Raw genomic sequence first — 16,709 nt, 5'->3', positions numbered from 1 at the left:
ATTGTTATATTTGTAATTTCACAACATGTTTAAAATGTCATGACAAGTGTTAAATTGGTAATGATAAGTATTGAGTTGGAAACGACAAGTTTCTTTTTTTTTGGGTAACGATAAGTATTGAACTGGAAATGACAAGTTTCGTAACTTTTTTTTTTAGTTTTATGTTATTTCAGTTAGTGAGTTGATTAACAAGTGTTAAACTAGCAATAATAAGTGTTGAATTGGAAATGACATGTTTTTTTTTTTTTGTCACCGAAAGGTATATGTGTAATTTCACAACATGTTTAAAATGTCAGTTTATACCTCACTTCTTTCCCTATCATTTTTAATGTTAGTTGCCTGAATTAAAATTTCATATATTCAGGCTTTTTTTTGGGGATTTTCCCTTTCCATTGTTCCTATGGCTCCTTTCCATTGTTCCTGTTTCCATTGATGATTGATATTTGTTCAACTCCATTCTTGTTCCTCTAGTTTGGAGTTTCTGGTTTTAGAGCGTTTGATTAGGAGTAAGAAGCCAACCTTCGCTTCCTATCCCATCTAAACCCTTTGCTTCTGTAATTTGATGGCTTTCTGGTTGATTTGAGCTTACTTTTTAATGCGTTTACTTTATTTTATATTTGTTTTCTCTCTAGTTTTGTTAACAAGTACTCTTTTAGATAGGGTTAATTTCTACAACCAACTCTGACTATGTCTTTGCTAATCATGTGAATGTTGCAAATTTCTTATTAATAGCATGCTTCTTGAAGTGCATCTCGAGGAAATTTTCAACATCCTATGTGGTATGGATATCTTGAGGCTCTAGTCTCATGGTGGTGTTAATTCAAGGTTTCAAGTTCTTATCTCTGTTGCTGACTTCTGTCTAGGCCAGTTGGTCGACTCATATTCCCTCATTTTGTTTGAAGCACCTTTGGCTTGAGCTGGTTCTTTGGTTTGCTTCACTCTGCAGCTTGCGGCTGCCTCTATCATCAGGATAATGACAGTTTCTACTTGACTCCTAAGGGAACTTGTTCTGAGAAGTTGGGTTCGGTTCATTGGTCGAGAGCGAGAAGTAAAGCAGCTTCTCATCCTTGCATGTTGAAGTTCATCTTGTTTGAGTCTGCGTTCAAGTGGGCATAACGATAAGCTTAAGCTTTGTGGTTCGTTTTTCTTGTTTTTACTGTTGTTTGGGCTAGTTTTTCTTTTTGCTTTTCTGTTTTTTCTAGTTCTAAGCTGGGCCTGTCAATTTGATGCATTTAGACTTTGCTCAAGTTGTCTAATTTTAACCGACCGACCTTGTTAATCGGGTACCCGTTTTGCTTTTTATATCAAAAATAAAAAGGCGTGTTTTCATGCCACTTCATGCCAGAGCCTTAGCAGGACCCACAATTGGGATGATTCAAATCAGCAATCTATTATCAATTTACAGGTAAAACATTTTGAACCAATTACTAAATGACACACACTAATTGATAAAACATTTTGAGCCAATTACTAAATGACACACACTATGGGCCCCACAAATAACAGATTCAGAAATACTCCCACGCGCCACCCACTACATAAATCCATAGAATCAAGAAAAGAACATCATGCAAACCTAGGTGGAAAAGTGTGCCCAGCCATAGTGCATAATCATTATGCCGGGTCTCAGGATGGTTTTGGAGCACCAACTTGCGTCTTATTCAATTGAAAAATAATGATTATTAGATACTAATATTTTTTTTTTTTGGACTCAAATTATTAGATACTAATATGAATATAATAATATGATTATTAGATACTAATATGAGAAGTACACTCCCTCTAATTCATAACAAAAGAGGTTGGTTAAATTTTCTCACAAACCAATAAATGACTAAGTTATTAAATGTATCCTAAAATAATAAAATTTTTCTATTTTATTCTTAAAGTTAATAAAGTATTGCTCAAATATATGTTTATTATCTCTCTCCTCTCTCTGACTCCTACATTTAAAACTCTCTCCTAATTAATGGAGACAAAAGTGAAAAATTGTCATTAATTATCCTAGCAACTTCTACTTGTAATCATAATTTTCTTCCAAAAGACTTCCTACATTATGAATTAGGAGTGTGTGTACTTCTCATAATGCAACCAAATTAGGGAGGCGAGAACGCCCAAGGACAAGGGCGGTATCCGGTAGGGGCGGCATTGTTGTGAAAAGTCATCACAAAAGATTTATATTTCTAAATACAAATTAATTAAAAATAGTATAAACATAACAAATATTATAAATCCTTTTCTGTCACAAAAACGAATTCCTTTCCTGAAGGCTGTAGTCTTCACCAAATTGATACCCAGTTTAATTACAAGTCCAATCTGACTATATCCCTGCATTGATTCACAACATACTACTACAAAAAGTACATTACATTCCCTTGTGTGTAAATATGCATGCAAATAACAAGCATAGCATAAAGATACGTGAAATATTCAGTAACGCATTTGACAGACAAAAACTCTAGTATGAGCAGATTGTTACATTTTGTTGGAGCCTCAAGATACCATAAGGTAAAAAGACCAAAGAGGTGCGTTCTTCTCAAGCCCCTTAAATGGGTTTGCTGCTTTGCAGACAATCCCAACTGACCCCTTCAGAAACGTTTAATCTTGAATCCATATCATCCATATTACTCTGCATGGTGTGATCCATAGCCGAAATTTGGGAAGAAAGTGCATGATTGCAAATCTTCCTAACCAAATTTAAAGCAAATAAAACTGGGAATAGAGATATTCACGGATTTTATAGTAGTCCTCACACAGTGGACCTTCAATAACAATTTGCTGAGTACCAGAAGCACCACCCTGGAGGGGTAAAAAGAAAAGGAGATGATCAGATTAGATCTTGACCGAAATAGAACAAATGTTCAAAATAGAACTTGTGTTCAGAACCACTTGCCTTCTGAGTTGCATCACCAACCTTGCGTAGAGTTACATATTCACCACATCGCAAAGCCCCACCAGCAAATTCCACCTGCAACGACATGTCATGATACATAGTTTTACTTCATTCAACTTTTTTATACAAACGAAACATAGCTTTGTAAAGTGGATATTCGGCCTTTCACTGTTATCAGAACCCTTGATAATAGCATTTTCATCTCCTTTAACACGCCAAACATGATTAGAGTCCATGAAAGCTACATCATCTATTTCTAAACCGAGTACGTTTGCTGATAGATAATTGTCATAGGAAATATTCCACAAGTCAAAGAGCAGCCTATACAAGAAAAAAATGGAAAACTTCAACTGCGGAATTACCTGAACACCCTTAGTGGAGAGGAACTGCTTGAAATCTGCCAATTTTAAATCACCAACAAGAACAGACTTATGTGGAGGAGCTGCAGCAGAAAGTGGTAGCAGTGATAGCATGTCATTTTCTGTCTTCCCAACTTCAGCATCAACCCAAGCTATTTCGTAATCTCCTAGCTGTAACCAAGTTCATAATGAATGCAATTAATGAAACGCAAGCAAATGAAATGGTATAGACAAATCCAATATTCACCTTTTTGAACAGTACGTTACTCATCAGCTTCTCAGATAGTTGAACCTATACCAGGAAAAACAGAACATGTTTAATATTTGACGTATTGGAAGATGGTTGAAAAATTGGTCCAAAATTTGACAACCTTACCTTGTAAGCACATAAATCAGATGTGACGTCAATCATCTCTTCAATTTGCGGTGCATATACGTGAGGGCAAACAAACTTCAGGCAGTGTTGCTTCAGATGCTCTGTGGCTTCAGCTGATCCATGCACCAAAACCTACATACAGAAAATAAATACACATAATAAATTAGAGTTATCCAAAATTTTGTTTGCTTACGAATGATCGATTCTAACTCTTATGTCTTCATGTATAAATATAAAATAAATAAATAAATAAAGCAAATGACAATAAAAAAAAAAATGTTGGGATCTTTTATTTCCATATTTGCTAAGTTCATCTTCCTTGCAAGTGCTAATAATTTCAGGTCAGAAGGAATCAAGGTTCAGACTTCAGACTAACCCTGGATCACATTGTAATATTTGTGAATTAATTATAGATTCTGGGACTGGCATTAGCAAGTCATAAAACTACGATGGTTAAATCTTTTAATAGAGATTGGTTTTGTTTATCCAAACTCTTGGACAAGACAGTTGGAAGCTACTTATTTCTCTCCTAAAGATTCTCACATATGGCTCATTCGTTTCAGGGCCTTGGCAAGACCATTATAAAGCTTTGGAAATTCTCTTGTAAAATTATATCTCATTTTTCCTTATGCCTGCCTTAAACCAAGACACTCAGTAATTGTTCTGATCTAGGAAGTTAAGGTCTGCGAAACTGCTCTGGAAATGTCTGATTATGGCTGGGGAACTGAAAGAAAAAGAAAGAAATGGTTGGAATTTCCTAGAACATGAAGCCAAATCTTTAATTCATGTCCTAATCAAGCGAAGGGAGAGTCCCCATATTGCTAAATAGAAATTCTTATATCATAATCAGTACAACACATATCACTACAATACATAAGCGTCATAAACATAACTGTGCATTACTGCTTAAGTGAACTCATCCAATCCTCAGCCACGTGAAGTATGAAGGGGCTGGGGGTGTGAGAGAGAGGGGGAATAGGCTAATGATGGGGGGAACATATGGTGCAGACGTGCAGTCCATACGAGTGAGAAGGATCATCATGCTGACGACATACCACATAGATCATCATGCTGACAACATACCACAGAAAGAACCAACACACTAAGAGCGTGTTTGGAGCAGCGTTTAAGCCTCTCAAACGTGCCTTGGAAAATGTACAACAAGCTTATTTTGTCATTTGCAAGTGAAGTAATGTTTGGATTCAAGATGAAAGTAAATGGAATTCTAGGAAAAAGCCACATTGAAGCACAAGTTAAAAATTAACGTAGAGAGAGAAAACAATGAAGATGGAAAAGAAAGATAAAGGTATTTAATTAGGTCCTATCTTGACCCAATAATTTCATGTTTTTTCCTAAAAAGAAAAAAAAATAACTAATAAAATTTAATTATTTTAATTCATTACTTTTTTAAAAAAATTTATCAAATTGCATACATGTGATATACTACCTTCACCCCTTAATATAAAACCTCAATAGGCTAATTTGAATAGAGTACGGAAGCTAAGTAAATTACTTAATTATACTATATGTTACATGATCTCTTTAAAATATTTATAAGTATCATTAGATTACATATTAGTTTACAAGTCATTTTCAAACTCATTCCATTTTCGGTCATTTTACATTTAAACTTACTTTTTCATTATCCATCCAAACAAGTTTCAATTTATCAAACTGATTTTTATAAAAGTCAATCCAAACATAAATCACATTATGACTGACATTTTCCTAACTTGTGTTTACAAAAGTCAGATGAAATGAAAGTCACTTTTCCCACCACCAATTCAAACACACCCTAAATGATTAAGCACACAAAATAATCAAGATTACCCTTTCTGTCCAACATCATCTTTCCAATTCTCTCCTCTTGAGTCTCTTCTCTCAGCAGTAAGAAAAGGTGGAGGATTAGTAGGGATTCTATCAGCATTACAACAGCCTTTATTTGCTCTCTGCAAGATTATCTCCAATTTCCTCAAACTAAGGCTACAAACCTCATTGAAGTTTATACCATCTTGAGAATTCCCTTCGTATAAAATTAATCCTAGAATTTATTGTAACAATTGATATTGATGCAATCTGTTTTTATTTGTTGACTCGGCCAATTAGGGATCGGATCAAGGGATTAACAATCCCTTAAAGCTTTCTGATTTGTCAAAATACATTTATTGCCTGAAGATAGTTTCTCTCGTTGTTGATATTTTCACGTGCACATTTCAATATATACACGAGATCTCACTAGCAAGGATTATATTATTTATTTGTTATTTCCTCACCATATACAATTACGGTGTTATCTACTTTTATAAGAATACTGTTCCTAGATTATAGGAGCTACTTAGGATCTAGTATGTCTAGAGATTGAATTTTATTGTATTTGAATGTTGAAAGAATCAGCCGGCTTCACACCAAAGTGGAGCCCAATTTCAGGGTCACAAACAGCTTCACTCTCTTTACATATAAATAAATACACCTGTATTCATTGTATTTGAACCATCAAAGAACATTCTGACATTTGCCACGCATATTCACAGATTATTTATTTATTGTACCCCAGCAAGAAAATCTTAATTCTTCTCTGCCACCTGAAATTCTTGCAGCTCTAGGGGGTCAAATTATCATCTACTTACATCTACAAAATGTGTATTATACCAATTAAGTTCCTCTGAAGATCACATACTTATCAAATGATGTCATGCTATGACTGGCCTAGATGGGCAGTTCCATTCAGTTAGATAATGACTTAGGATATAAACAAGTTGAAGATTAAGTGCTTTCCGTAAGTTATCTTTTAAAAAAAAAAAAAAAAGAGAGAGAGAGATCCATACTAGCTTCAGGGGAGCCACATGGGAGAGAATATTTTTAATAGATCGTCCATCTGAACGCCCCTCAAAGTCCATGTAAAGCAACGAACACCTAACTTGCACCTGTTCAAAAACAATGCCAACACCATTATACACGTATTAGGAAGAAAGATTAATGAAAATACATTATGATCTACTTTTCTTTGGACCAAAATGCTGATCTGCTTTTCAAATGGGACAAATCCTCAAAAAGTAACCATGCATTAAATATCAAAAAGAACTTTCCATGTTGCATAATAATGCTTACAATCTTTGTTTTGCAGCCAAAAAAGGGTTACAATTTAACATCTACAGGATAACATCTAGTCCCATGAACCCACAACCCTGTAACCAACTTACCTCTGCTATCACAATCCTGCTCCAAAGGAAAATTAATAATACAAAAACTTCGTATCTTTTTAACATATAACAAATACCAAAATGACCTAATATCATAAGGAACAAATGACAGATTTCAAGTAAAAAGTCAAATAAGTGATGTGACTGAAAAATCAACAAGTAAAACAGCATCTTTTGTAACATCTATAGATTCTTTATTTTGTAGAATAAGCATAAAGACTTTGTGATAGTCATTGATAAAACGACATTAAAGGGGTCAAAAGTGCAAGATATAACCAATATTCAATATTACCAATATAAGATATAAAATATATAGGAAGTTGCACTATTCACAATCCACGAATAATGTGACTCATTTCTTAGATTCTGTACAATGCACCAGAGTCCCAACTAGCCTCAAGAAATTCAACTTGATTTTACGTGCATTAAATCAATTTCCAAGTACAATGGCTAAACTTTGAAGAAATTTTCATACGAAATTACGGTTTTAATATTAGTAGAAATAGAAATGTCACAATACAAGGAAGAGATACTGCAGCTTACAGTTCTTTCATCAGATATGACTTTTGATGGTTTTGTATCAAACAGCAAACTTGCAGCAGCGTCATCTAGTTTTCCATCCATATCACCCCCTACCTGAAAAAAAACAATAGGATAAGTAATGAAATTCTTTCCAAAGAAGAAGAAGAATTAAAGGGAAGAAAGAAAGAATTAAAGAGAATAATAAAGAGTGAATAAAAATAATATAGTTATCCAATTCCTTCGCAACATGCCAATAAAACTCCCTTACAAAAGCTTTGTGTGGCCCAAGAAGGCCATAAAACAATATTGTCGGAAACCAAAGCAGCCTGAATATGAGAACTCACATGCATTGCTGTGTGATCCATGTCTTCATCATTAATTACATAATCATCCGGATTTATAACTTCACCAAAATCATCCCATTCTGTGGTATTTTCATAACAGGGGAACATTGGGGCAACATTGGTTGAAGGAGGAACAAATCCGTCAATGAACACATCCCGGTATCCACCACCCCGTGAACCTGCCAATACAAGTGCAGATCTATATACTCAATGCAGACTAGGATTTTATAAAAATACATAAGGTTTAAAATGAAGAATTCAGAATTCAGAGTTTCCAGGGAAAAAAATATTTTCAGCATAGTAGCACTTAACTTGGTGATTGATGAAGTCAATACGTAAGTAGCACATGGCCTCTATTTTAACAGTTAACTCCCCATGGTTAATTGTTTCTATATTACACACATATTTGTCAGAAATGTCAAAATTTTAACTCTCAAACTTTGTAAAACTCATTTAAAAATTTCCAAGTTACAATAAAGCACAAATTCATATCCCTTGATTTGTTCATACACATTAAATATTACCTGTGTTAAATGTAATAAGTATTATCAGAAAGTTCTTAAAGGAGCAATGGTTGTTGCAAAGAGATTGAATCTCACAATTAATTCTGTGTAACTTGCTGAAAATTTTCCAACAACCGGAAATGTCAAAGCTGAACGCTAATTTCTTAAGGAACTTAAGTTTTTGATAAAGCTCAATGCATATATGAATTAAACTCTCAAAATAAGGCTTCAAAATGCTTATTGGAAGCATCTCATACTTTCTTGTGAAACATGACTTTTGCCTGAATCAATGACCATTGGATCACTAGTATTATTATCATTCCCCTGAGATGCCTTCAACTCTTCTTCCTTGATAAGACTAGCTTTCAAAGCTTCTTCCTTCTTTATCCGATTTTGCTCTTCTTCATAGGCAATTAGCTCCTCCCCCACCAAAGGAACCCTCTTGGACACAACAACTTTGACAGCTTTTGGAGGCGGATCAGCCTGAAGCATACGAGCTAGCGTGGCAAACTGTGTTCAGTGAAGGACCATGGATGTATAAATTAGAACAAACACAAGAATAGTAAAAGATACAACCATCACTAATAATATTGTTACAAGAACAATGAGACTTTTCACATTGCCCAATTAAAAAAAATAATAGAAAGCATTATTGACATGAATATAATTTCTTATAACATAGTTTGAAATACCGATGTAATACTAAAAGGAGAAAGAACATGTTTATATGATATCCACAATAATTAAGTAGGCTATAGAAGTGCAGTTGGTGTTATCTAAGTGGTAGAGAAGTGTGAAAATCCCAATAATCATGGTATTCAAATAACAAGATTTTATTTGATATTGTCATATTATTTATTGTTTAATTCTTCCCATTGTAACATAGTCAGCTAGGTTCTTCATTATTTTTTATTACCCATTAATTCCTTTCCTTGGATAGATACAATATAACCCCTATAAATCCCTGTACATGTTCAACTTGCTCTGATATAAGAGAATATACAGTTTTTACTCACAAGAAGCTTGTTCTCTGGTGAATGTTACAACACATGCATAACTGAAGTGGTGTTATCTCCTTGACAGGGCAATAACGGCACCTTATTTTTGGCAAGTTTCTCCGCCTCTACTGCCTAATCCATTCTGGTACCTTTTCTTTTGGCCCCACTTGGCAAGATTTTAGGCATCTCAGACACTGACACCACCTCGACACACTATCAACAAATATACATATGGATATGGATTTGCCTATCAGCTTTATAGTGAGGAAGGAAAAAAAAAAAAGTAGCTATCAATGCAGCAGTCAATCCAGTTTAGCGTGGTAGAACCAAGCATGTTGAGGACTGGAGGGGGATAGACACTTGAAAAAATAGGTTGAAGAAGGAATAATTTGTTTGACATATGTCCCAACAAAAGAGCAACCAGTAGACATTCTCACTAAAGGTCTTTCAAGACAGAATTTTGAAGATTGCATTAACAAGTTGGACATGGTTAACATCTATGATACAACTTGAGGGAGAATGTAGAAAGATCTTTGCTATTTCACATTAGTAAACAGTGAAATATCACCTTGTATCTTTATTAGATTAGGATCTGCTACTTAGGCTGATTTAGTGAGACTATATTGTTGGTTCCATGGCTGGTTCTATGCTGTCTTATAGGCATATATTCACATCTTGTACAGTAGCCTTATCAATGAGATCTGATGATTCAAACCACAAAGATATACCCCACCTTCACACATACAGCCTATTGACACGTCTACTGACCCAACAGATGACTTAGATATTCTCATTACTGTTACAAACGACACTAGAGAACTGCCTTCTTATAAACTAGACCCCATATCCATCCTTCTATTACGTTTTCATTTTGCAACCAGAATGCACTTTTGCTACCATATAGAAAGGTTCAAGTGCGTTTTTCCATTGAATAAAGCTTTCTCAATTGAGACTCACTAGCCTCAAATGAAAATTGAAACACATTAACAGAGGGCAAATGTTCTAGAAAAGTACCTGGCCTCTTTCTGTAAAAAGCACGAGATTTTTTACATCATTTGCCCATTCAACAAATATATCATGAGAAAAGCCAGCTTCCAAACTTGCCATAGATGCTAGAACAACCTACAAATGATGCATAACACATGCTACACATTAAAGCCAATAAAAAATTTGGCGTCTATAAAAGCATACAAGATATCTCACCTTTGGCCCTTCGGGAGCATTTTCAAGATCACTCTTGTTAACTATGAGTTTGACGTACCTGCAGTACAAGCATGAAAACCTCGTAAATTGAGATATTATTAGCAAAGTGAAAAGTTTCTTTTTCAAAATGGGTGTGCATATCATATACAAGAGATTAATAACCTGTTGCAGTGTACATTTAGAAAACATGCTCTCTTCTTATTTGCGCTTTTTTTTAAAAAAAAAAAAACTAAAATATACATGTAAGAGATTCTTAAAGGAAGAGAAAGGATTAAAATGCATCCAGCATTGTGAAGTATTTTCTCAGATGCATCTAACAACCTAAAGTATTTTGCGATGCATTCAGTATCCTGAAATATCTTTCAGGTGCATCCAGCACCCTAAAGTGTTTTTTTTTTTAAAGCCTTGGTGCTGAATGCACCAAAAATATTCTTAGGTGCTAGACATACCTAAAAAAATACTTGAGGGTGCTGAAAGCACAAAAAAAATACTTCAAAGTGTTGGACGCACTTAAAAAATTATTTCAAAGTGCTGGACGCACCATAAAATACTTTAGGGTGTTGGATGTAGTCAGAAAAATATTTCAAAGTGCTCGATGCACCTTAACCCAAGAAGAAAATCCAGAGTTTTCGAGGACCCCTTGTTCATACAAATCTTCTTAGCAAAATATCACAAGAGACCTAACATGATCATAGGTTCAAATACATGTTATGCCATAATAGGTCCTAGAAATGAGATTTAAAAGCACAAACCATCCCAAAGAACAAAACCATTGATATTTGAATGCTCAAAGCTAAATTATAACAGATCCCACTTACTTCAAAAGAAAAATATTCTCACGAGTTTGTTCAAAGGACTTTGCTATGGAGTCACTCATCCACTCAAGGAAACTCTTCACATAATCAATTGTACTGGATGCAACATATGTAAGAAAATATACAGGGAAGCTCAAGCTTTCATCAGCCCAATACTGCAAATACCACAATCAAATATCAACTTGCATGATTAGGGAAATAATATTTCAGGAACTAGAGGAATAAGAGAGAAATAAGCCCCCTACTTACTGATTCTAACATCAAAATAAGTTCTAGAACTCGTCCTGCAGTGTCAACAGGAAGTAACACACTGCCACCCGCCCTTAAAGTCTTCTTCATGATATCTAAAAATTGAAAATAAAAATATAAATAATCAAAGCGTTTAAATCCTTCAGAATTTTATTCACATACATGGCCTAAATTTGTTGTGCATGCTTGTGGCATCCATACTTGTACTGGGCATATGAAACTATTTCAATTATCTTTTTATTTTAAAAACTGTATTTTAGAGAGATAAAATTTTAAAAAAAGAAGTTACAAAACAAATGCATTTAAATATTTGACAATGTAAAAACTTCAAAATTAGAATGCTATTTACCTCCAAATTCCTTGTCCTTTTGTCGTCTATAGGGCTGATTGTTTAGAGCATTGTAGGCATCAGTTATGAGAACAGCTGGCCGTACAAAAGAACCTAGAACAGTTCCGTTTAAATGCCTGAAAAATGCCCAAATTAATAAGTAGATTTCTTTTTCTTTTCTTTTTGGTATATCGCTGTAGAGACCATGTTAAATCAAGGCAATTCAAACAAACCTTTACCTTTCTTTTCTATGATTAAAATCAACAGCATATATAACATCCTCGCCATCCTTAGTAATCTTCCATATGGTACCTCCCAACAGATGTCCGGCAACATGAGGTGCAATCACAATTCCCTCTCCCTTGCCTGATTGTAGCCATAACACCAACAAAGGTAAATCACACAGAACCACCCTATGGGGAGATGATGTATATGGGTTGTGCATGAAATTATATTAGATATAAAACATGTACCATTAATCATTTCATAGAAGCATATCATTCAAAGTTATACAACATTAAGAATTTTTTTATCGTCAGTGAAATATTTAGATTCTTAGTTACATACAGGAAGGGGCTTACATAACTGCATAATTTAATATTCTAGCTTCAAACGTATTTGAAATAAAAGTATGATGACTGATTCTCACAAGGAATTGTCAATTAGCTCTGCCGATGAATTTTTCTTTTTCTTTTTTTGGTACGGAAGAAACTGAAGAAAATAGAAGAGAAGTGCAGTACCCAAAAAAAAAACTACTAAGAACGAGAAGTCCTTCCAAAACAACGAAAAGAAATTAAAGACTCGTTAGCACAAAAGAGATTTACAATCCCTTCAAAAATCCAGAAGACATATCCTACAAAAGAGAACCATTGGCTGAAAAATATTTTTATTATAACCACACCCATAACTATCTCATTTGAGATTTGACAGAGCTTTAGGTTGACAATTAAGGTTCTAACATAACCCCAGTTATCCATGTTTGATAAGGCTATATGACATAGACGGAGTTATCAAATAGGACCCATCTGTAAATGATAATTGTGGTTGTTGTCATTGCTTTACCTTCCCATATCCCAAATGAGAAATCCATCAATTTGGTTGTATTTTTTACCAATTGCTAAAGCTTTTGAAATCTAAGTTCAAGTTCAATGGTTTCAAATTTAACACGTGTGGTACATCTGTAGGAGGGTAACACTGCAAAACTAGCAGATAGATATGGGATGATTCATCTTCTTTAGAACAAAGAAATTTATTTGTATGGAAAGAATTATTAAAGAGTAAGCAGATAAACATCATCTTTAAATATCACCAAACAAAAGCAGCAGCAACAAACAACCTCATCCTAGTAGGTGGGGCCAGCTACATGGACCACACGACGCCATTGTATTCTATCAACAACCAAATCTTTAGATAGGTTGTTAACCAAAAGCCCCCATTCAATGGCAAAACAAAAGCAATGCCATAAAATTTATACAAGAAAGCTTTCCAATCCTTTTGCAAGTCCTTCTAAAGGAATTCTCTAAAAGAAATCATGCGCTAAACACTAAAGAGAACCATGATTGTTTCATGATTCTATTTTTGGTCTGAGGGACACAAAGAAAAGGGGATGGGAGAGAAAATTTTAATGAGTTCGATTTAAAAAATTAGAGAAGTGGATTTATCAAATTTTAATAAAAAGAAAATGTAAGATAAAAGAGTAAGACAATTAATTAAAAACTTCTCACTCTAGTTTTTCAATTTTTTAAGTTGAATTCATTAAAATTTTCCCACCCCTCCCTTCCCCTCCAATTCCCACCAAACAAAAAGGTTCAAGCATTTTGCTTTAGCTAAAGACAATAATAATATAAAATTTAAAAAAAAAAAAGACAAGGTTTTACAATCTTTAATTCCAACCGAAACCTTTAAAATAATCAAGAAAAATGGATGCTCACTCAAAATGGGAAACCTGACACCCCCTCCCCAAACAAAACAAGCACACCAAACAAAAAATGTAAAGCTTTGAATGTAGCAAACTGCTGGACAATCTAAATAAAAGGAGCTTAGAGGATTTCATTTAACATTGAAGTTTTAAAGTTCATATAGTCATTTTGCAAAGGGACATATCGGCAGAAAGAATTGGGGATCCTTGAAAAATAGCTTCATTTGAATTGATAAAATCAGGGTCCAAAGGGGGGAAAAACAGAAGCTATTTTACTTTTACTATAAGAGAAAGTGCAAGGACCTTAAACACTGAATTCTCTAACACAGGTATGCAGAGGCTGTTATGCTCATGGAATCTTATCATGAATCTTTGCAGAAGTCATACCAACATAAACTTACAGCTCAAAGAACAAGATAATAATAGGAAGGACAGAGAGTAGAATTAAACAAAATAACATGCTATAATCTAGAGAATACAACCAAGTCAGCTAGAAAGCCTCATTCCATGACAAAATTTATTGATCGAAAAATGTACAATTGTTCAAAATTTCCACCTGAGAGATGATGATTTTGAGAGTATGTTAGCCTGGTTATGCTTTGGAAAGCAGAATCAATATCATCTAGTGTGAACAGATCGAACTCTGATACTTGCTGCAAGAGGAGATTTTTCTCACCTTAAGTATTTGGCCCAAAGTAAACATAAATATTTGGCAATCAAACAGGCAATCCTCTGAGAAATCAGGAAGAAACTGCCTATGTTGGATATTAAAATATTATAATAATTTAATAAAACCATGAAAAAATTTAAGAGAATAAAACAATTACATTATACCCAATCTGGAAAAGACAAGTAAGTTTTAAATATTCCAAGACCGTATACTTGATTCAAAAATAGTAGAACCATCTATTTATTTATTTAGCCCAAAGAACCCAAAAAGAAGATAAACGTCTATTTATTTAGGGTAAAGCACAGTGAAGAAAGAGTAAACCAAGTATGAAATCTTCACCTTTCTTGAAAAATACTGATCGTACATGGTGAGAAGGCCTAATCTGTACACTGGTTCTGTGGAATAAATGGGAGCAGAGAGTCCAAGCTGCTTCATGGCATACGGGAGAGCACCCAGGTGAAGTGTATCCGCATGTGAAAGCAGGACCGCATCTATGGTTGGTGCCACCCTACAAGCCACACCACATTTTAAGAAATGAAGAGAAACAAACACAAGTACGGTTCAAGATCAATTTGATGAGGAACTTATATGCCTTTTCTTTACACTTGAAACCAGAAAAAGGGACTAAAGCAAAATCCATCTTCTCTATTTTTGAACAAGGTCAAAACAAATAATTCCAGCAAGGCGCTAAATTGAAGTTTGAATCTTCACTTTCTAGTTCTGCCAGGCAGGGCGCTAAAAATTGCGATGAGAAAAAAGAAGCAACGATATGAAAGAAACAGAAATGAGAAAAGCTACTACATTCGAAAAAGGCAAGGCTAAGAGAGACCTAGAAAGGGGTTGGAGGAGGGAGGGGTCGAAGTGGTCATTCCAGCCACAGTCGACGAGGAATTTGAAGCCATCAATGGAGACCAAGTATGACAGAGGATTCTCATTGTACACTCCACAGAGTGGCGTCACCTGCACCGAAGTTCCCATGATTCCGTCTCAACTCTCAGCTGTGCATATGGAAAATGTAAAGAGGAGGCGGGGCAGAGAGCCAGAGACGAAGAAGAAGAAGAACGATGTCGTTTGAATATGCCTCTCCTTTCTTTTGATTTTCCTCCGAGTACTTTGGCCCCAAAAAAACGAAAAATACTTTAGTTGGCTGATATATTAATTAATCTTTTATTAGATAGAATATTAAAAAATTTACGTGTAGAAAAAATTTTCATGAAGAGAAAAACTTTATGAATTTGGTGCTTGGATTAATTTACAATTATCCAAGACTTTTTTACCCATATGCTATAAGTAGTTAAAAAAAAAACCTAAAATGCTACAATGTCAAATGTCAAATGTCAAATGTCAAAGAGTTCATCACGTAAATGATTTTACTTTCTTTTTTTTTTTAAATCCAAAAGTGAACTTTATCTACAATATTCCCCATGTGAGAATTCATTTACTTTCTTTATTTTTTTAATCAAAAGATTATTTTTCTACAGGGACTAGAATGTTCAGATCTAATACACCGTGTTTGGTTCAATACAGGAGAGGGGAGGGATTTTAATAGAGGAAAAAGAAATGAAGGAGAGGGGAGGGATTTTAATCTTGTTTGGATTAATTCGATGGGAGGGGAGGGGAGGAATTTTAATTTTACCTTGTTTGGTTTAGAAAGGGAGGGGAGGCAAAATATTTTTGTATGGACAACTTTACTCATATATTATTTAAGTTGATTGTTACAAACTTTATAGAGTAATTAATAAAATATAATTATAAATAACATTTAATATATGAGATCAACTTTTTATAATTCGCAAAATTAAATAAATAAATCATAATGCATAATTAATAACTATAATTGTTTTTATATCCAAAATTATACTGAATGCTATGAATAATTATAAATATTATTCTAATCCTGAATAAAGTAATTAGGATCTATCTATTTTAATGTTTGAAAGAATTCAGACAATTGTGATTAGCTTTGGATATGATGGTAGATCAAATGATCAATGTCGCTAGAACGGGGGGAAAAACTATTGCAGCACGAGTCTCACCATTGTAGTCACAGGAGTCTCACCATTGTAGTGATAATCAACAACAACCCCAAATATAATATTAGCAGAAGGATCCGTCAAACTTGTCACAACTTGCAAATTACCAGTGTTCAAGATAGAGCTTGAAGAAAGAAGACGTAGATAGGAAGCAAATGATCAGGGATAATAGCACGAGGAAACCATCAATCAAAAGCAAACAAAATAGTAGAATCCTAGAGATTAAATTAGGTCCTTTTGAGAAAGAACTGATGATCCTCAGACGCATGAAAGTAGAAACTACATTGCTTTTCTAATG

General features: G+C 34.3%; 1 protein-coding gene across 1 annotated transcript; it reads right to left on the bottom strand.

The window, feature by feature from the left end:
• Window positions 1-2,198: 2,198 nt before the first annotated feature.
• On the bottom strand, window positions 2,199-15,395 carry LOC114761027 (cleavage and polyadenylation specificity factor subunit 2-like). Its single transcript, XM_028950336.1, has 18 exons — window positions 15,208-15,395; window positions 14,718-14,886; window positions 14,265-14,361; window positions 12,030-12,156; window positions 11,812-11,927; window positions 11,463-11,557; window positions 11,217-11,368; window positions 10,399-10,456; window positions 10,210-10,317; window positions 8,455-8,707; window positions 7,695-7,873; window positions 7,372-7,464; window positions 6,454-6,552; window positions 3,629-3,760; window positions 3,500-3,544; window positions 3,256-3,423; window positions 2,894-2,968; window positions 2,199-2,799 (listed from the first exon to the last, which is right to left on the bottom strand). The coding sequence occupies exons 1-18, from the start codon at window positions 15,354-15,356 to the stop codon at window positions 2,698-2,700; spliced, it is 2,217 nt and encodes a 738-aa protein (XP_028806169.1). The 5' UTR covers window positions 15,357-15,395; the 3' UTR covers window positions 2,199-2,697.
• Window positions 15,396-16,709: the final 1,314 nt, after the last annotated feature.

This window comes from Neltuma alba, unplaced genomic scaffold (assembly GCF_004799145.2).
Source record: "Neltuma alba isolate B1F8T4 unplaced genomic scaffold, ASM479914v2 tig00011067_pilon, whole genome shotgun sequence".
Lineage (NCBI taxonomy): Eukaryota > Viridiplantae > Streptophyta > Magnoliopsida > Fabales > Fabaceae > Neltuma > Neltuma alba.
The sequence above is the reverse complement of the archived record's forward strand: the minus strand, read 5'-3'. Positions and strand labels throughout refer to the sequence as shown.

What these genes read in the sequence shown, in the direction of transcription:
- LOC114761027 (XM_028950336.1), bottom strand. Translation starts at nt 15,356, where the DNA reads ATGGGAACTTCGGTGCAGGTGACGCCACTCTGTGGAGTGTACAATGAG. An exon ending in TTTTTACAGAAAGAGGCCAG is followed by an intron (nt 8,708 to 10,209) that starts GTACTTTTCTAG and finishes CACTGAACACAG; the next exon opens with TTTGCCACGCTAGCTCGTAT. An exon ending in TGGATCACACAGCAATGCAT is followed by an intron (nt 7,465 to 7,694) that starts GTGAGTTCTCAT and finishes GTTTTTTTTCAG; the next exon opens with GTAGGGGGTGATATGGATGG.